Below are 20921 nucleotides of genomic sequence, written 5' to 3' on the forward strand. Positions count from 1 at the left end.
TTTCCCTGATGGGCCTTCCACACGGGAAGAAAACATTAATTTGACAGAGGAGAGAAACACATGTCATGGCACAAAACAGCTACTGAATTTCAAAATTACATGATAGCAAAGAGAACCATCCCTCCTGTTGCCACAGTAACTGGGAATTTGCCCTTTTTTTTTACTTCCTGAGAGTGGTCTGGAATGCATCTGTGTCGCTGTGGGCAGGAGCAGGAAACCTCAATCCAACCCAGATTCTCCTCCTATTGAAATAAATTGGCAAAACTCCCATTGACTGCACTGAGGTCAGGAAAAAGCTGTGAATGGGCAGGGAGAAGTAATTTGATGTTTCTGACTGCTCAGATTTTGCCCTCCCTCTGTTTCCCTCTGTTTCAGTCCTATCTGGTGCTGCCGTCTGCAATGTATGACCACATTAATGTCGGCAGAGTCCCTAAGAGTAACAGAGCCCACTGCTTGGGCTGGGATCTGATAACAAAGGCATTCTGTGGTTCAAGACAACTCATTCTTCTAGTTAAGTCATATGCAAGGTAGTACTGCAAATTCAAGAGGTGACTTGCAAATAGCTTACCCTACAAAAATTTAAACTCTAATCGTACTCCGGGACTCTACTGTAATGGGACTGATGGCTATAGATAATCAGTTTTCCATGTAACACAGCAGAAAAAGCAATACAAATCAATGTGTTGCCTATCAAAAGCATACAGCAATACTTCAGGTAGCATTTTTAATAATGAAAGGTATGGGAGGGGGGTTGACTGTACGTGCAGATTTATGCTTCAGTGAAACTGCGAATAGAAAGTGCCCTACTGAAGCCCTACAAAAGGCTGAAGGCAGGTTCTAAAATATGTAAAAAACTAAGCTGTTTAGAAAGAAATAGTCTTGAATCTTCACCTTCAGAGGAGTTACTGTAGTGTCTTAGTGGCCTTTGGAAATGTTTGTTAACATCTGAGTTCACTGCCTGCTTAGAGGCAATCAGCTGCAATGTAACTTTTTGGTGGACCACAGATTTTGCCTCACTTCTACACCAGTGTTACTTGTGAAGAGCACTAGTCATGACTAGCCAGTGGAGAGCATTTAATCACAGGAGAAAATGATTTTGAGAAAAGGAGGAAGTTTTCAGCTGCAAAAGTAAAACTTTTAGAAGAAATTGGGACCTCTTGGACCATTAGAACTCTTGGAAAATCTGTGTCTTTCATGGAAACGTTCTGTGATTCTGAACATTGGGCCAGAAATGAAAACAGGAGAGCTGGTGGTTCAAACAGGAGAAGAGAAGAATTTGAGAACTCTAGAAATAGAAGCCTCAGTAGTTTCAACCCAAACGGGGTTTTACTCCCAAGAGCTCCAATAGTAGTTTGACTCTATTACATAACAGGGATCAAAGCATGACCACCTTTCACTAAAAATTCAGGCTTTTTAGGATTTATCTATCCAATTCCTGTTTACTTGACTTCCTTTTGCAAAGTCAACTTTTATACCACAAGGAGACTCCATTGATTCTAGTGAGGCCATCTACCAAATACTTTTCATTCACTTTAATGAAATTTCTCCTGAAATCCTGTGCAACCCTTTGGAAAAGTTAGCAGGTTGAAGCTGTTGGCTGGAGAGACTTTTGTGTACAGATCTAATCAGGATACCAAGATAAAAGAACACCAGCTTCTTCAAATTTTACCTTTAGTAATTTCATATGTCAGCTTGCTCTGTGGCCTCTGAATCATGTGCTTAGTGTACTGACAGGGAAGTAGCTTGCTACTTTCAGCCTGAAAAAATAGCATGGTGCTGTGGGATAATGTCTAAGGCAGAAAATACGTAACAGGATTTTCAAAGACTTGGTTACAGGCTAAAACTTCAGGGTGGCCTAAAAAACTCTTGGTCCATTTTCTATGATGAAATTCAATGGAGAAATGCACAGCTAGGGAATTAACATGGAAGATTCAAAGTGGAAAATGAGTGAAAGCATATTTACAAGGTATCTATTTTAAATTCAGTCTTAACCATCACTGCCTTAAAACTCATGTCTTCTTACTCTAAGAGCAAAAAGGTGGTGTACTGAGTTAATTTTGGTCTCTTGTTTAACAGTACGTACCTGAAACACACCTGAGCTTGTCTATTGACAACAAGTCAGCTCACCCTCATTTATTCTAGTTTCATCCACAGAATTTGTCCCAATGTATTTCACATGCATATGGAAGGACATGGGCAACCACCCCTTGACAGGCATGTACAGCTTGATATTTTAGAGGATTTTTGCCTATTGTCAAAAATCAATTAAAAAAAACACAGCGTGCTTGCATGAGGTTTATGATCATCTAAGCAAAAGCTGTAAGAGGTACAGGCTGGAAAATGAAGCCTTTATCACTTTAGTTCCTCCAGTACCAGTTGGTGATTTGAGAATGGTATCATACAACCTGATTGCATTTTGCTTTCCATGTGTAAATACAAGGAAGTAAAAGCCAGTGTTGTAAAATGATTTATTATCTGTCAAAACCTCAACTAAGAGGAAGAAAGCACAATGTCATCTACTTTTATCATTATCCACTGATGTGGAAAATAATCATCTGGTAACTAAGAAAAGATTAGCTGCCGTGCCAACAACTGTAGGCATTTCACAAGGGCACCTGATAGATGTTTCACAAGGAGTGTAGTAGCTGTGATAGCTTTATTCTCTTTCACCTGAAGACAGGGTGGTGTTCACTGCACCACCAGTTTCTTCTAGGGGAAAAAAACCCTCCACGTACTCAGCTGCAGAGGTTCCAAAATATGGGTTGCTTGGACAGGAGAGACAGAAACTCCCAGCTGTGTGCTGTGTCCAATCCATGCTCTGTAGAAAGCAGTCCCAGTGGCATTTTTCTACCTTGTCATCTTTTGAAGTAGCTCATACACTGTTCTTAATATAAATACTATAGTTTGAGGGCACTTACTAAAAAGCCTTTGTAAATTATAAGTCAGCTTTGTTTTTGTTGTGTGATTGTTCTTCATGGAGAAGTTCAGGTTGCTAAATGCTGCATGGGTTTGTGCTACAGATGTCATGAGTCTATAATTAGCATGCTGCCTAGGAAAAGCTTCTGGGACATTAGTTCTCACATTGGGCTGAATCATTCCTGCAGTCCTTAGGCAAATATTCTACTGAAGTTGCTGGGCATTTGCCTGGGTAAGGACTTGGGTCCCAATCTGTTTCATCTGAGGTCAATAACAAAACATGCAAATGTCAGCACTTGAAAATGTTGCCCAATAGGAGGTCTTGATGCGCCAGAGGCGTCTCTGTGTTCACACATTACTTCAGTATTGTGTAACTGTAATCCACCAAAGGGACAGCATGAGATATTTGAGATCTGAAATTGCTTACAGGACTGAATAGTCCACATAGTACTTTTTCCCTGGTGCGTAATTCCACTGGCTAAAATGCAGTTATATCTGTCATGAATTTGACCCACTGTCATTACAAGCATTTTGCTTCCATATCTGTACTTAAGGAAAGGTGGGATTGGACTCAGATAAACTTTTACAGCCTAAAAAGAAAAAACAACATATATATCAGAAAAGAATGAGAAAGCACTTGTGAGGCTTTGTAGTGACCCTGTAGGTCACTGGGGTAGCAGAGTACGCAGGGCAATCATATTCAGCACTGTAGGTGAGAGAGAATTAAGCTGCCATTCCATTTAAAAATGTCGTTTTCATTGTGTAAATTTCTGTGCAGGTGAAGTTACAAAAAGAAAGATCATTTAGCGTGATTCTGCTTCCATTTTTGCCACACGTTCCATCAATGTCAACAAAACTATCATGCCAACGTTGGACTTTTTCCTACTACAATAAAACCAAAACTGAGTGTAGGTTTCCCTCCTGACTCTCATCACATGTTGCTTTGGTTTTTTACTGTGAGTGAAAAAGCAAGGAAGCAGTAGGGCCTTATCCTTGCCTGGTTTGTCTTTCTCCCCATTTCCAAGAGGAGAAAAGAGGAAATACTTAGAGGAAAAAATTAATTTTCCCAACAAAGTTTTACTAAAAACTTTGGGGTTTAAGTTATGCTTAGAAATGTGTCATATGTAGCATTGATTCTTTAAAATATGTATGGAGGTTAATATTTGGAGAGGGGAGAAATGTTGTTTTGGGCTCTTTTGTCTAATTTAAAGAAAAAGACACAGAAAGGCTGAACAATGGGGTCACCCACCCTCTCAGTGCCAGTGCCAGAGTTTCTGACACCACTGTTCCACCCTCTAGAGCAGAGTTTTGACCTTGGATTGTATCATATAAGGCACTTAAAGGTTTGATCAGGGAGGTTTTGAACTATTTTCATTCTCTGGGAATTCACCATAATCATCTTAATCATTTTAATAGATACAATTTTCTTGTTCTCCTGAACGTGTGGATGGTTCACTCTGTGTAAGTTAATCAACAGGTTTGGTTTTCATTAGTAATATAATTTAACAACCCAACTTTTATCAAAAAGCAGCATTTAGGATCATTGTTCTGTAGATTTTACAACTTTGCAGTTTCTCACTGGCTGAAAGGAAGCTTTGATCATAAACCAAAAAGCAAGCAACCATTTGAAAACCATCTTCCCCTTCCTTCTCTGCTGATAGTTACTTCTGAGGGTAGGTAAATCCCATTTAACCAAATGAGATGTAGATGCAGTTTAGCTCAAGCCTGTGTTTTATGTCAAAGCACAGTATGGAGAAAAAAAAATATGTTTCCTTTGTTTGCATGGAGAGCAAAAGAAGAAAGAGCTGCTGGTATTCAGGAAGCCTCAGGACAAAGCTATGGCCGAGGTTACAATTTATAATTCTGTAGTAATTTGTCCCAACATGGTATCAGAAGGCCTGATATTGTTTGGTGAAGTGAGAAAAGCATGTCTAGAAAGTAGAGCAGAGTAACTCTTCAGCTTGGGGAAGGTGGGCTGAATTCAGGCATGTGTCTGACTCCAGCAGCCAGCTTCTTGAGTGAGTGCTGGTGACTAGTGACAGCTCAGAGATGGTTAACTGACCCTGAAAGGGTCACTGCAATGAGCATCTACCAAATCTCTGTACCGCTGCTGTTGCATGGAAGAAGGAAGGGCAGTGTGGAAAGCAAACTGTGCTATTTTTTGCCTGCAGGCTCAAATTTTCTTCTTGTCCACTTGTGGGCATCAAAAGCTACATAAATTAGATAATCTCCCAGGCCACTGCAGTTCATGTCTAGGAAAAAATTCTTCCTACAAGATGCCCTGTGAGGTTTGTGGTGATCTGCACACTCTTTTGTTCTCTTGCAACTGAGGATCTGGCATGTGTTGTTCAACTTAGTTTTTTCTAGCTTCTCCCTTCTCTGACTCTTGAAACGTGGAGCGCAAACATTACAATGAGAACTGCTAGAGCAGTGATATGTGACCAGCTACAGCATATAGAAGCTGACATTAATGTTGATAGGGCATTAAGTTTATCTACTATAAAAGCTATTTCCTTAGCAAAGACTGACTGGTGAGATAACACCTCTGGTTTGCCTGCAGGAAGAGAAACTTATGTTGATGTAAGAATCCTCTTATAGCACTAATATGTCAAAGAGAAATATCTTTGAAGGTAAGGCTTTAGAGAGAAACTATTGTTTATATAGCCGGGGAAGATACCTTTGCGCAAATAAATTACTCTCCATCTGCCCTGTTGGGAAGTACTTCTTGAAGTTGTCAAGATTTATCCACTAACACTGTGATTCCACTTCTCAAGAAAGGACTTCAGAAGAAAAAGTCTGTGAGAAAACTGCCATTGCCATACCTTCTGACAAATTGAACATGCTCTATTTCCCATGGTTAGAGAGGCATAGAAGGCAATCAGTACCAGTTTCTCCACCAAAAATTTTAGGAAGAAATGCCACAAACCCCCAAGCTGAGTATTTATACAGCAAGGCCATTTTTTTAGATGCCTAACTTGTGCCCTTAAATCTTTATAAGGGCACTTACAAAGCGGTTTTAAAAACTGTGGAGTATTCAGCAGTTCCTGTTGAAGTCAGTGAGAATGATCATGATCAGTGTTCAGTGTTTGAAAATCAGTTAGGTGTGCGAATATAGCCTTAAGGGTTCTTAATTGAGAAGAAAGCATTGGAAGAAAACATTGGTGAGCAGGACTTAGAACAGCTGAAACCTCAAGTATTTTTTAATGCGATATAAAGAACTGTTAGGAGAGAGGCTGTAGTGTTCAGTAATGGTAGCTGAGGGACATGGAGCGTGTGTTTGGAGTTAGAAGCAACTGTTGGGGGTGAGAATTAGTTGTATTACAGTGATGCCAGCCGAGATAAAAGCCACAGTGTACCTGGCACTGCATATGCACAAATTAAAAGTGTGTATGTACTTCCTTTTTACAGGAAACCAAAGCTAGTATAGATGGGGTTCAGCTGCCTAAACATGCTCATCTAATGTCAACTTAAACAGTTCATGGTACCCAAGGCCTTCATTGTGGACTGACAGATAAAATATAGGAGCTAGGTCTCGTACTTTTGTGGTGTGATAGTTAGAAGGGCATATCCAGGGTGGGATGTCAAAAATGCTATCCAGTGCCTCAGAAGAGACAATTGAGTGTGGTTAGTCCAAAGACATGTAGGAAAAAAATACAACTAGAACCTGCAATACAGATCTTGTAAGCTTAATGTATAAAAAGTGTTCTTGGTAGATAGAAGAATGTGGTAGGACCAACTGTAAAAGAAATTGGTCTAATATGAGCATTTTTCCCCCTTGGTCTAAGTGTGTATTCATCATGGCCTATCTACCTATCTTTTTTTCTTCCCTTATGTATTGTATATTAGAACTTGAAGATTCATGGGCAGGAGGATAAATACTGCAGTTCAGACCTTGTATTCCTGTGGCCCAGACCAAGAGCTCTGTATGGGATGGGGTCAAACTGGGAAGCCTCCAAGAGATCAGGACAGGCTGAGAGAATCAGGAGGTACATTAGCAGAGCTCTCCTGGGAAAACTGTCACATCCTGTACCTTCCCTGCCCCTGGCTCAAGGTAGCTTGAGTAGTCCATCGTTTTCTTAAATGAATTCACAAGCAAGCACACAAGAAGGCAAAGATAATAGTATTTTGTTTTAAATACAAGCGGGGTTAGACAGCTGACCCTGCTGTCAGTGCAGTGGGGCAGCGCGATGAGCTGTAGCTGACGGGAGGTCTCTGACGCTGTGATGTTCCTCCAGCAGAGCTCAGAGAAGAGAGATCTGGGGGAAATTACACAGCTGAACTAGTATGTGTATTACCACATTGATAGCCAGCGCTGGCACAGCTGAGAAGAACTGACAGTTGTGAATGGCACCCAGCCCTTCTCAGCGCTTTGGTGGGAAGCCCGGGAAGTTTGCAGCAGGACCCCAGCACAGGCACAGCTCTGATGGAGCAGCAGTCACATGCTCACTCTGTGCCCGCTCACTTCTGCTTATTGGGTGGGAAACTTCCCATCCACTCCGGTACAGTCTGCTAATAGGATTAAAATCTCCGGTTGTATGTGCTCCTGGGAAGAAAAGCAGGTCTCTCCATCCTGGTTATCTCATAAACAACATCAAGCCTGGAGAGGTGGCGGGGGAAGGAAAATGTTTCCAACTGGGGAACCGAACTGAAAATAGCTGTGGCGCTGAGCCTGCCTGCTGATTACAGCAGCTCTTCAGTTAGCGGGATTGTAGAGATAAGTCAACAGATTAGAGAATTGGCCTTTCAGATCTTAAGGCCTAAATTCAAATTCAGCTTTAGGGCCCATGGGTGTTTGTAGTGCTGCTCACATCCTCATTTCCATTTATGAAGTTCACAAACTACAGTATGCTGCACCTCACTTCTCCTTGTCCACTTGAGGGAGGACTGCAGTCAGACATGTTCCTCGAAGTGCAAACTACAGAGGTCCTGTAGTGGACCCAAGGATAGGTAACACAGGGGTCACTGAAGCTCAGGACGAGGATGTTACCAACTGCATTAAAATCCATAGGCTGAAGTAGTGGAAGGGTTAAACATCAGAACAAGGATGCAGTGGCAGAGCTGTGTGGATCCTCACAGATGTGCAGATCAAAATGTAAGTGTATTATCTAGCTGTTTGAAGAACCAGGAGCAGAATAACAGGGCTATGCCAGGTCACGAATGACTTGCTTTAACACAGCTGTGTGAGGGAAGCTTGCATAACACCTGCCCACACTAAGCTTAGCTCAAGCTGTTGTTATCAGTCCCTCACTCTCCTGCATGCTAGAAGTATTTGCAAACTAGGAATCTATTATGTCAAGGCCACTATAAAATGCCTGTTTCTTTGGCTCGGGGTAATTGACCTATTCTCAATGCCCTATTCAAGAGGTGTAAAAGCTTTAATTACAGGTTTAACAAGCTGACTTTAAGAGCAAAACTCTTTAACTTCAATTCTTTCCTTTTCTCCTGGCTGCACAGTAACACACAGCCTGCCCAGCTAGCATGTCTCATGCTTCTGACTCATGTGATATTGTGATAATAGTGTCTAGTATCAGACTAGTCATTATGTTAGCAAAAGTGTCTGAAAGAACACCACATGCGGGAGCAGCACACAAAATCGCAAGCATTTTATTTACTAGGCACAGAAGAAATGTAACAGACTAGGGTTTCAAAACAGAATTTTATGCACATTTCAAAATAGGAGAAGTGATTTCCATTTCAGACCATGAAGCTGAATAAAATCTGTTCAGTGTGATCCATGAATGCAACTACAGGGGTCCAGTGCTTTCACACAACCCTGGCTCCAGAGTGACCTAGATCTGATGTGAGTGTTGCTGTACCTGTCAATCAGTGAACTGAATTGCTTGATTGTTTACCATGAGGGAGGGCGTCATCCAGAAGTCTTCTCATACATCCCACATGAATACTGCTGTTAGGAAATGTCTGCACTTGCTGAGAATTAATCTCTGTCAGGCACTGCCTGTGCAACGGGACTGCTCAGTTGGACAGGGCCTTGCTGCTGTCTTTTCTTGATTATATTAATATTTAAATATTTTAAGCAAGTCATTCCTAAGTTAAGTCTTCCCAGATGCAGGAGGCATACGCTACTCTTCCAGCTTGCAGAGTGAAATCTTAGTTTCAGATGAAACTAAGTTGCATCTTGGTTTCGGATGAAACTAAGCAGTAACTTGTTCTTTCCCAGAGTCCCTTCACCTGTGGCCCAGCCTCCGCCCAGTTCTCCTGCCTGTCCTTTGAAATAATAATACAGTTCAATTTCTCCCTCACATTTACTTTGCCTTTTTTTTTTGCGATGTTCTGCCAACAAGGGCCATCCTCCAGAAGAATAGTTTCCTTCTTCTACACAAGACGTACTCCTCAGAGAGATCTAACTTCTCATTGGCACAATTCCTGCTTGAGCTCCCTGGCTGCAGGGTTGTGTGAGCTCCCTCCAGGCAGGATTTCCATTGCGAATTACCAGGGCATGACTCCCCACCCGCTGCACCATCCAAACAGTCCCTGCTGTCCTGACATATCCTGTTATGTGCTTTAGCTCACAAACTGTAGGCCACTCACGGAGTTTTCAGGCGTCACCCACCTTGAAATGACTTGTGACAGGCAGGAATGTCATAAAACAGCTGGAGCTGCATCTCAGTCACTTTGAAGCTTAGCAATCTAGGTGGCACGCAGCACTCCCTGGGGAGTTTCTGATGACCTAAGCGGATTGAGTTGGGACTAGCTTCTGTAATTTTTTTGCTTCTCCTGGACTCTGCAGGGAAGACAGATTCACAGGGCTGTGAACTGAAAGAACAAAGATGCTCTTGCTGAAATAGAGATCCTCATCAAAGTTACTGATTCACCACCCAGGTGTATGCATGGGCAGACGCAGAAGTTTCTCCGTGCACAGGAATTTCAGGAAACACGTGGCCCACTTTAGAATCACATTATTTTCATTAATTACAATGCTAGTGAGCAAAATATGAATAGCGTCATGATTATTAGAGGACAAAAGCAATCAAAGCAGGAAAGATTCTTTCTTTCAGTTGTTGATTATACTGTCTTGAGGGCACTTTCTTTGTGGTTAGTTATTTTGTTCATGATCAATGTTTGTATCACTTCCCAACACATTATCTACAGTGTTTGCAGCTCTCATGCCCCCATTTCTAAGGCGCCTGCCAGACCAGCCTGCAATAATAGAATCCTTCTGGTTTTCAAGTGAAATGTTCCTGCTTGTTTTGCCCATGTATCACTTTGCGGGGTAGATTCAGGCACATTTGATGGCACTGCTGCTTGTCCAAACTTCCTCTACTAAAAATCATAAAGAATAAGAGAGAAATCCTGCTAAACCATTCAGAATGTGCTGTTGTGATTTGTTCACCATCATAAAATACTTTTGAAAGAGTCATAGATCTTCAATTGTTTCGCTTTTCCTTTTTTCTTTCTTCTGTTTTTTTTTGGTGTGTTTTTTTTTTTTTAATGAATTGCTTCAGAATTCTGTGGGGAACCAGAGGGGTTGCTAAAAAGTGTTAGACTGACACCAGAAACTTATGCTATAAACTATGTCCTGGCAATTAAATGCCTTGCACTTTGGCACATTAGTTGTTGCTCCAAGCGAGGCAAACAATACAAGTCATTTATCAGACAAGAAAACCAGTTTAGGATGTCATAGGAAGATTCAGATTCAGAAGAGAGACATCTTTCAAGATCTGTTCTGGTAGTGGTTCTGTCACCCTGTGACCCAGCCCATCTGTCCTTCTTCAGCCACTGGGATTAAGAGAGTTGCTTCCACTGTACTTGCAAGCAGATACTCTGCTGTGAATGAACTCCACCTGCAGACTTAGATGTTTGCTCAGCAGTACAACCGGTTACCCAGAGCGACTGCTGGGTTTGCCCTTTTTAGCAGAAAGTCAGACACTCCTTTCTGTAAAGTCTGCTTTTGGGTGAGTCTGACATCTTGTGTTTACAAGACATTTGAGATACCGCAGGTTATGCAAAGAGTACCTTCGCCTTTCAGGCAGGGAAGTGAGAAGAGGATTTTAAGTTCTTCATTTCAAATACAGAACAGAACACGGGTGAGGCTTGCAAAGGCCATCTCTTGGCAGGGCCAGGAGTTTGGCTGTGCCTGTTTTGTCGTCCCCTGTACAATGAGCATTCCGCTCACCGGCTGAAGTGAACAAATATTTGTGGAACATTGGGTACTACTCCTCAATATTGCTGTAAAAAGAAAAATGGCAGCTGTTTAAAGTAGCTGTGGAGTTTGTTACACTAAAGTAAGTCCTAAGAAGATTAATTAGTGGCGAGGTAATGCATTCATAGGTGCGCAGTAACTGGCATGTGGTAATGACAGATTTGTTAATCACATGCCTGCACAACTGATATGTATCACTATCTCTCCTACTCCTCTTTGTGTACGGTATAAATTCACTTAGCCCAAGGCTATGTCCCCTCAACATCATAGGGTGTGTATGTGCATATGGTGACAGTCTGGAAGGGGAGGAAGACATCTTTTTATATAAAAAATATTAAAAATAAACGTTGCCATTTATATTATAAAATATATAATTTATCTATGAATGAAACATTTGACCATACGATACTCCATCTCGGTATTGGCAGTGTTCCTGCTTTCTACTGCTCCATTCAGTAGACTGTGCTACACTGCATCAGTCTTCTCTGTTGCAGTCCAGTGCCCAGCCTGGTTTTACTGTGATGACAAACCTTGTTACTACCTACTAGGTGCAACATCTTTGCTGCTGGTTCACTGGTCTAAAGATCTTTTTACCAAAAGCCTTTTTCTGTTTGACTGAAGTGGATAAAACTGGCAATCACTTTATGGCTCTTTATTACTCGCCTAGATTCTGTGGTCGACCTTGAGTGAAAGTGTGAATCAACCTCTGTCCTTGCAATTGCAGTCATTTGTACTAACCCAAAAATTAGGTTATGCAAAGTGTATATATTACACATATTTAATGTCATATTGTGTGTATAATACTGTCTGTATAAGCATTGGCCTCTGAGCCCTTGGTAACCATTTTCCAAGTAGTTTCACAATTTTTGTGGATTATCTTTTTATTGTGCTAGATTTACTGATGCATTCTGTCTAACTTTGGCAGGTATGTAACCACCAAGATCCCACATATAGTTCAAGTTTCCTTTCCTCTTCTCCTCTAGAAGCTTTCCTATTGCAGAACTCCTTTTCAAAACAGAAACCCCAAAGAGTTCCCCAGTCACATCTGGTATATTTTCCTGACGAAATCAGGAGATCTAGAGAAAACTAATCATTTACCTTTGCAGTTTACTTTCTGCATGCTGCTTGCATTTAAGAACATACTCATTGATTGTTCCCAAGACACTGTGTGCATGTAGCAGAATGAAAGCTGTATCTTATTTAAATTAATGAATAAGATGAATGAGTGCAGCATTTCCAAAACAGGCAATAAGAAGAAGAAAGCTAGGCAATATTCACGTATTAATTAAAATGAGAGCTCTCCACCGAAAAAATATGAGTTGATTGGTATTCTGACAGCTGCCCATAGACTCATTCATGAAATGATGGGCATGAGAGGCACCATGGGAAGCAGGGTTTTTACTGGAGACAAAGTCATTCACTTGATGCACATTCTGTTGAAGGAAGCAGCTTGGATATTGCAATTTATTCCTGTTGTGCTTGATGGAAAAAGAAATCTTAAATCCCAGCTGGAGAATTCACAGGACTTCTTTGCTCTTTACATTTGCTGTATAGTTCTGCAGTGTCCCGCTTGGGAGACATTAGTATCAGTAATAACTATAGTACTTAGCACTTATTGTAATGTGTTTCATCTGCAGATCTCAGAGAGATTTGCAAGGTGAGTGCAGAATTGTAATCCCCCTTTTTAGAAAACCTGAACAGATACGTAGAAAGGCTTATGGCCTTGGCATATGGCCAAGGTGACACAATAACGTGGAGTGGCATCAGGTCCTTCTGACCTCCAATGTCAGCATGGGGAAGAGGGGTGATCTAGGCACATATTTTGCAAAGTAATTCAATACCAGTGGAAATTGGAGTGCTGGAGAAATCGGAGTCTAAATGAGCATATTAGAAAACACAATCAAGTGTATCGTTGCCTTTCTTAACCTGAAAACCCACTATGGGCCTTTATCAATATGAATGGACGTACTGTTGGATACTCACGCTGTCTCAAGTCAGGTACCTAACCCAAGGACATAAGGTAAATGCCCAGCCTGTCCATACAGTTGAGGGAGACATCAGTATGGCATTCAGAAGTCCTGTGATAGGAATCTGTCTGCCTCTATAATCCGACTCAAACAGCTGAATTAGGGACATGAAGTCAGGCAATGTGAATAGCCTCTGACATAACCAGTTCTAAAACTAATGCCCAGATCTGCAAAGTCATGTAGTTATGCATCCTGTGAAAATCTGTGAAAAATTTATGCTTTGTTTGTGTTTGTGGAACTGGGCACCCTTTGACCACAGAGTGATCAGGGTTGGAAGGGACCTCAGGATATCATCTAGTCCGGGCATGATCTTCTCTGGGTCTTAAATTGCCTGTGACAATTTAAGTATTAAAGTGAGATTCAGCAACAAGTGTGATAACATTATATAATCCATGGAGATAAATCTGAATATTAGAATTACTTCTACTGCTGAGATGACAAGCATGTCATAAATGCAATATTCAACAATGGTAATGATATTTCTGAACTGGGAGCAAATATTATTCTCCAAGTGTGTAAAGGAAAAATTATCTCAGGGCTACACAGAAGGATATTTGCTTGTGCCAGCTTGCTGTTTCAATAGTTGGCTGTCTTTTGGCAACCTGCCATCTAAAAATTCATTGCATGTCCATGGGGCACTTCATTGGAGGAGGGACATATGCTAGAGCAAGAGTAGAGATGGTGTCCATGCTTGATGCCAGTGACAGGGAACAGAGGGTCTCAAAGTGTCTCATACATCTGTCTGTCTAGCCAGTCGTGGACTGCAGACTCTGTCCTTATTTCTGTCTGCTGGGTCTCAGAGATAGAATTAACATAACATGAGGAATTTCTCAGATTCATTTTTAAGGAAGCTGCTACATAGCATTTGTTGTTGCTTTAGTTGTCGCAGGAATCTTGTGTAACCCTAAATAATGTGAAAGTGGAGTTTAGGTAGTCCAGGAGAAAAAGTCTACGTTCAGAGATGAGCCACGCTGTGGCAAGATATAAGAAGTGCAAAGGCTTCAGAAGAAACTGTAAGAGAGAGTATGAAACCTACCAGTCCTTCTAAGATACTTGCGTGCCTTTTAAAAGTTGATTCACTTCCCTTCAAAAACATTGCTACCTAGAGAATATGTAACTAAAGGGAGGTTTCAACCAGAGTGAATTATGGATATGATGTTAAATCCAAAAAAAGAGATTGCTGTGTAAGCAAAGCCACCATGATTTGCCTCAGGAAGAGGTACACTGGAGCAGGTTGCCCAGAGAAGTTGCGGATGCCCCATCATTGCAAATGTCCGAGGTCAGGTTGGATGGGGCTTTCAGCAACCCGACGTAGTGACAGATGTCTCTGCCCATGGCAGGGGCGGTGGACTAGATGATCTTTAAAGGTCCCTTCCAACTCAAACCATTTTATAATTCTGTGAAATATGTAATATCTTCTATGGGACCTGTGCCTGTGGTGTTGTTAGTGGCTCACTGTACTGGTTTGGTTGAAACGAGCCATCCACTCTGTGTATTCATTGCCCCGTTTGCTGCACTGCTGCTCCTAGTGAAGTCGAGCAAAGGCAAACTGCCTGGTGGAAATGCCTTCTCACCCCTTTAACAGCCTGCTGTCACTTAGGATGGAGGGATGAGGGGACAGAATTGTTCCCTGCTGTCAAGAAGTCACCTACATACAACATGGGTATTTAGTTGCTTGACCTAATACCTTAGGGTGTTAGGTGGGCAGTTGAGTAGTATGCACAGCGTTCCATCACTGCCTTGCCCATACTGCAGTTTGGACGCTGAAGCACCTTCAATGCAAAGTATGTGGTAGATCGAAGACTTAATGCTCTGCTTGAAGGCTGGGAGGTGGGGGGGCCACAGAGAAACAATGTGCCCTCTACCTTGACAGAAAACCACTCCTGTAAGAATCCCTAAGTCACTGGACAAACATGGAGGTGAGGCACCAAGATTTCTACTGCTAAGTTCCTCTTTGCCTAGGTGGGAGGAAATTTGCATTTGCCTCTTTTTTGCTTTTGTCTCAGCTTCCAAAATTACAAGGAGGAAGTGGCCAGTGAGGTGGCATAGTCTGTATATCATGGTCCTAAACATAACTCTGGTCTGGACTAGAGCCCACCATTTAGAAAAAAACATCTCTTCCTAATTAAAACATTCCTGTGGTGGATTTACCACCAGCATTCTTGGTACATGGTTCCAGTAATTAATTACCCGGACTGCAAAAAATGCCTGCCTTGTTTCTAGGCTGGAGATGGGGTGTAGGCACAAGGTCTGTGTCTCTGAGAGCTGAGTCAGATAAGAAAGCCATCTGGGCAGTATTTGATTTACTTCCTCTCATATTCAGCCCCAGTTTATGCACACCTCTCCTGCAGCATCTTTTATTTTCAGGATTTGTTAACGGGCCTGAATGAACCTCACAGCACCTGCACACGTGATTATCCCCTGATATTGAAGGTGATGTGAGGTGCCAGGTAAAATAAGTGATTGCCCCGCTGAGAGCATACCACATTGGGGAATACAGTCCTAATCTCCTGCCTGTCCTGGCCTTTAACTTCTAGGCTATCGTTCCTCTTATACTTGATGCCATCTTAATACTTTTTATTGTCCTTAACTTTTTCCATCAGTGCAGTGTAATGAATGCCTGTGTGAGCTAGTGCCAGCAAGCTAGCCAGAACCACAGGAGTCTCTTCAGCCTGTGTGCCACTGCACCTGCATCCCTCGCTTTAATTTGGCTTTCTGCAGGAGTGAGATTAGGGAAGTGTGAAGTAAGCTCTAAGACTTCTCTGTGCATGCACATCTGATCTGTGTGGGCTAAGGGCTTTTGTGCGTAACAGGCAGAGGATCAACATTAACTAACGCCATGAAAAACTATGCAGCAGAAGGACGTCAGAGGGCAAGTCCAGATGTAAACTCAAATGTAAAACATTCTAGGAGTCTAGTGTAGTCTAGGGGTATCCTAGTTTGGGTAAGGCAGTGTACATCTGAGTGCCTGATGAAGGTTGTTCATCTCTAGAGACAGAGAAATAGAAAAATGTGATTACCCCGACAACTTTCCTTTAGCGGCTCTGACAGTTTTGAAAACATTTCTAGGTATTGGAGCAGTTTAGGAAGAAAGCCAAGGAACCTCATTCAAAAATTGGCTAGTCTAGATTCTGATACTTAGGGATCTCCTTAGGTCAGGAGACAACCTGAGGACAAATTGTGATTGCATTAGTCTCGTCAATTTCAACTGGTCAGACAGTCAAACAAGACGAGTTTTGCCATTGATATCACTGGAAAAAAGATTTTATCCATAAACTTAAATTCAACAACTTCATGTTCTCAGAAGTCAGATATGAAAAAGAGCAAAAAGCAAGGCAGAATTATCCTCTGATGATCTGTTATAATATTTCATACTTCCTTTGTTTTTAATTTTGTACTTTTAATTCACGTGATGAAGTTTTCAGACAGACGTGGATGTCATGTGTAAGCTGAGTTCCTTGTTTTTTTCTTTTGCCTGTCACTGGCTGCATGTTCTCTATTGATGTCTTGTTCCTGGTACTTGACACTGACCATCTTGTCTGTGAAAGGAAGCACTCCAGCTGGCTTGCCTGATAAGAAGAAAGGAAAGTTTGCTTGGTTTAGTCACTCCACAGAAACCCATGGTAATGTTCCACTGCACTCTCTGTCCACACGGTGTATATCTGTGCATATGTGTCTATATATCTCTATACAGACTGACATATAATATACCTTTGTATACTTCTGCATGTGCGTGCCTTGCTTTTTCCATCGCTTGTGCAGTGTTCTCTTCATGCACTCAAGCTAATAAGCTGCTCTGCAAATCAGTCTCTTGCTAATGTCTTCAAAATTGTTTTCCATTTGCAAATAAGCTCAAATATGACTTGAAAGTGCTTTACCTCATCTTCAAAGATGACTTGCGAAATATCAACGTTTTGTTTTCTTCCTGAAGGGCTTAGTCTGGGCTGAAAATTTTAATTATGAATGTTGTCTTCTTACAGCTTACTTGACTGTTTCATGTGCATCAAAATATGAATTCAGTTGATTCCTTGTCTTTCCAAACAGACAAGATTATTAAAACATCTAGTCTTTGTAAAGCAACAGGCACCATCAGAGTACAATGTTTCATAGTTATGCCAAGAGTACTAGAGAGTCCATTGTTTCATATGGTCCTAAGAAGACAATACAAGAACTTTAGATTTCCCAAGACATATGTTGTAGTCACATGAATTGTTGGGATGGGATGAAGGAAAGAGTTCATTTTGAGGGACATTTCTACCATAATGCATTCAGAGCAGGAACCCAGGACCTCTTGGGAAGAACCTTCTGATATCTTTCTAGCCTCTGAAAGAAGACCTGCTTCCCTGGCCTGTTAAACATCTGCCCAATTGAAATGCAGAACTCATTTATTCTACATGGCCCGCTTTTGCACCAGGACCCACAAATAGATATGCTCTCAATATTGAGTAAAGTATTCTTACAGGCTGTTAGAAGCCTCTCCAACAGCTAATAGTGCATGCTTTCAAATCTCATCTGAGATATATATCCAACTGCTAATACAGGTCATGTTCTGAAGTTCTACCAGGTATCTGAGATATCTGTTTAACTCCTCCATTGTTCAGTTTTAAGTATCTTTTTTTCATTTGTTTTGTGCATTTGAAAAGGGGGCAGGAGGGAAGAGGACACACATTGGATCCTATCCATTGTCCTAACTTATGTTGAATGATTATATATTAAGAAGTTATTAGAGCACATATAGGAGCTGGGAGCAACTGGTGAAATGGAAATTGTGATATCTTTTTTCTTTATGATCTGTAGAAGCAAATAAAATATTGAGATTTGATTACAGATAGAATATGTGACAGGTCCTTGAATCTAGATGAGTTGACACCTAAGGTTGCTTTCATTTGATGTTTGTTCCATGATACTTCTGTAAAAGCCTAGGAGATTCTGTCCAGTTCTTAGTTGGTGAGTGTCAACATAAAATCTCTACCATGGTCCATATTCATTAGCTCTATTGTTGGTAATATCTGAATGGGTCAGAGAGTCTGAATTTCCCTCTTATTCCTATAGGTCCAGTTTATAAGTGTGAGGTTGAAAGACATTAATTGTTAGTACATGACAGGCCAGCCATCAGTATTACTTGCTGTCAGGATAACAGAAGCCATTTTTCTCAATACCTGTCAATCTTTTTACTTGCACTCTGCTCGTTGCACAGGAGATTGGGGAGGGCAGTGAGATGGTTGGGCTGGTGCAAGCAAAGGGGCACTTTTTCAGGTGTTCCACTGAATCAAGCAAAACTTCTTTGATGGCTTTGCCAAGTTCTCTAATTTTCAATGGTTCTCATTCATAAAATTTCCAGGAATTGACTCTGAAAGAAAGAAAGCAGCTGCTTCTTCCCTTTAGCATTTGAGTAATCTGTGTATGTTCCTGAAGTCTACCTGCCCAGCCCGGCCTGTGCAGGGAGGCGCTATACTTGCTCAGCAAATTGCTTAATCCTCAGGAGCTGCAGCTGATGGTCTTTTCATTAAGCCAGTTCCTTCACTCATGTGATTTGTTAAGAGACATGCCAGGTTCTAATGGCCAACCCTCTCTTTTTCTTCCCTTTGACTCTTACAGTGAGCATGCCCACCAGTGAGACCGAGTCCGTGAACACAGACAACGTCCCTGGAGCAGATATTGAAGGCGAAAACTGCGGTGCTAGGCTAGCGTGAGTACATATACACAGATATATGTATGTAGGGGTTGGAATGAGCTTGGTGGGTTAAAGCCAGGGCAAATGTCAGGCTTTTTAAGGGGATGAAAACCCCACAGTGGGTGAAAGGGGAGAGTGCAGAAGATCTATTGATCATGGTTCTTATCTTAATTGCAATGTAAACTCCATCTGGACATTAGTGGAGAGCCTCTGGGTTTACATAAATGTAAATAAAGCACAGAATACCCAGGATAAGCAGATCTGGTTTTGCATAATAACTAAATGAAGAACTGGTGGAAAACAGTGTTCCTATTTTAAAATTCCTCTTTGGTGATAGATAATCAAATCCAGTATATGTAGACCAAAGCATGGAAATGACTGGTCTATTTTAATTTCTCTGATGATTCTTATACACTTTACAGTGTCTTGTAATAGAAATACATGGATGATAACTCCCATCCTGCAGCCTGAATTACACCCTTCAAATGCTGAACACAATACTGCAGTGACAAAGAAATACATCAGTTAGAAAGATATAATGCCTCCTTGATATTGCACCATTGTAGTTAATGTAGATGCTCAAGAATGTGTGAGATAGCACTTATGGAATACCATATTATATGGTATATTTTTTAGCATCGCAGAGAGCAAGAATAGGCAAGAGGGGTCCTTTCTTTCCTTTTGCATGACTTGAACAAGACTGGACTTTATGCTGTGAGGGAATACGTTAGTCCCTCCAAATTTCCTGGAAAAATAGTCTAAGCATAGCAGTGCTATAGCTTGTACCATGCTGGAGTATTTTAAAGCTCTGTCCTGTCCTTGGGCATACCTTGAGCTCTTCAGTGTTGGTCAAATGCTCATCATAAGTACATAAGAAGTGCTCTATTTTGTCAGACCTGTGGTCCAGCTGGCCAGTGTTCAGGTCCTGACAGTGACATGAGGGCAAGTGCACAAGCCTGGTGATTTCCTACTTTCCAGTCTCCTTTTACTGCTCACAAATTCATGCTTATTGGACGAGAATTGCTAGAGGGCACACTTCTGCTTTTTGCCTTTAGTGGCGATTTATGGACCTGCCATCCATGGATTTATCTGAACCCACTAAGGCTGTCTGCCCTGACAATGTCCTGTGGTACCAAGTTTCAGAAGTTCACTACCTGCTGTGTAGACAAGTACTTACTCACATCTGTTTTAAGATGATCTACTACTACTTTTAGTCAATGTCTGTCCTTCTAATGCTGTGAGATTTGGTGATCAACAGTTCTGCATTCAGCTTATCTATCACTTTCATGACTTTGTAAACCTTGGTTGTGTCTCCCACACACACCATTGGCCCTCTCTTCTACAAACTGATAGAGGAGGAGATCTTATCTGCACTACAAGATGTGATATGTGGAATATGTTGTAAATTCAGTCTGCTTTCCTGTAAGTGCCAGCCAGAGACTTATAAACCCCAGGAGAAATTATTTCTGATAGCTTTCTTTTACCTGCCTGCTGTTGCCTACCTGCTGAGTCTGGCATTTTAGTTTAGAGTATGAACTCTTTTCTGAAAGGACCGGGCTCGGTCTATTCATGATTCTGAGGCAGTTGTAGCCCTCCCTTTAGCACCCCACCAAGCTGCTTGTGCTCTTGTCACATTACAGGAAGCAGCAGCTGGATATGTGACCGCTTCTTACAGCTGGATCCAATTTGGAGAACCATCTCTATTCTGCAGTTATGGTTCCCAACACAATGGGTCCCCTGGTGCTACACAGTGCCAACAACAATGGCAACTGTTACTATAAAGTTGCATATATTTTTAATATTACAGCTTACATTTATTTAATGTCCTTAATCCCAAAGGATCCTAAAGGAGGGATTGTTTTCACAGCATTAGAGTTTAGCCACCTTCAGGGTAAAACGTGGCAGGTGTTTAACAACAAAGGGCACAAGTGTATAAAGAGATGTATGAGGGATGTCATGGTTTAGGCCAAATTGGCTACTGGGGACCTGGGGGATCCCAGATGGGACCGACAGGTGCTCCCCTCTACCCCTCTTCAAGAGGAGGGAAAAAGAGACATATGACTTTAGAAGGAACTAAACTACTTTAATGAAATATTAATAATAAAATAAAAAGAAATAATGAAATATATACAAAACCATATCA

The 20921-nt window shown here is 41.5% G+C and overlaps 1 protein-coding gene across 1 annotated transcript in view; it reads left to right on the forward strand.

Moving 5' to 3' along the window:
• The window catches only part of CACNA1C (calcium channel, voltage-dependent, L type, alpha 1C subunit), a 416023-nt gene that overhangs the window by 278894 nt on the left and 116208 nt on the right, over nt 1–20921 (forward strand). Inside the window, 1 exon segment of the mRNA XM_009879632.1 lies at nt 18703–18793. Within this exon segment, the coding sequence (XP_009877934.1) occupies nt 18703–18793 (91 nt within the window).

The sequence above is a fragment of the Charadrius vociferus genome, unplaced genomic scaffold (genome assembly GCF_000708025.1).
Source record: "Charadrius vociferus isolate BGI_N301 unplaced genomic scaffold, ASM70802v2 scaffold90, whole genome shotgun sequence".
NCBI classification, from domain to species: Eukaryota; Metazoa; Chordata; class Aves; order Charadriiformes; family Charadriidae; genus Charadrius; species Charadrius vociferus.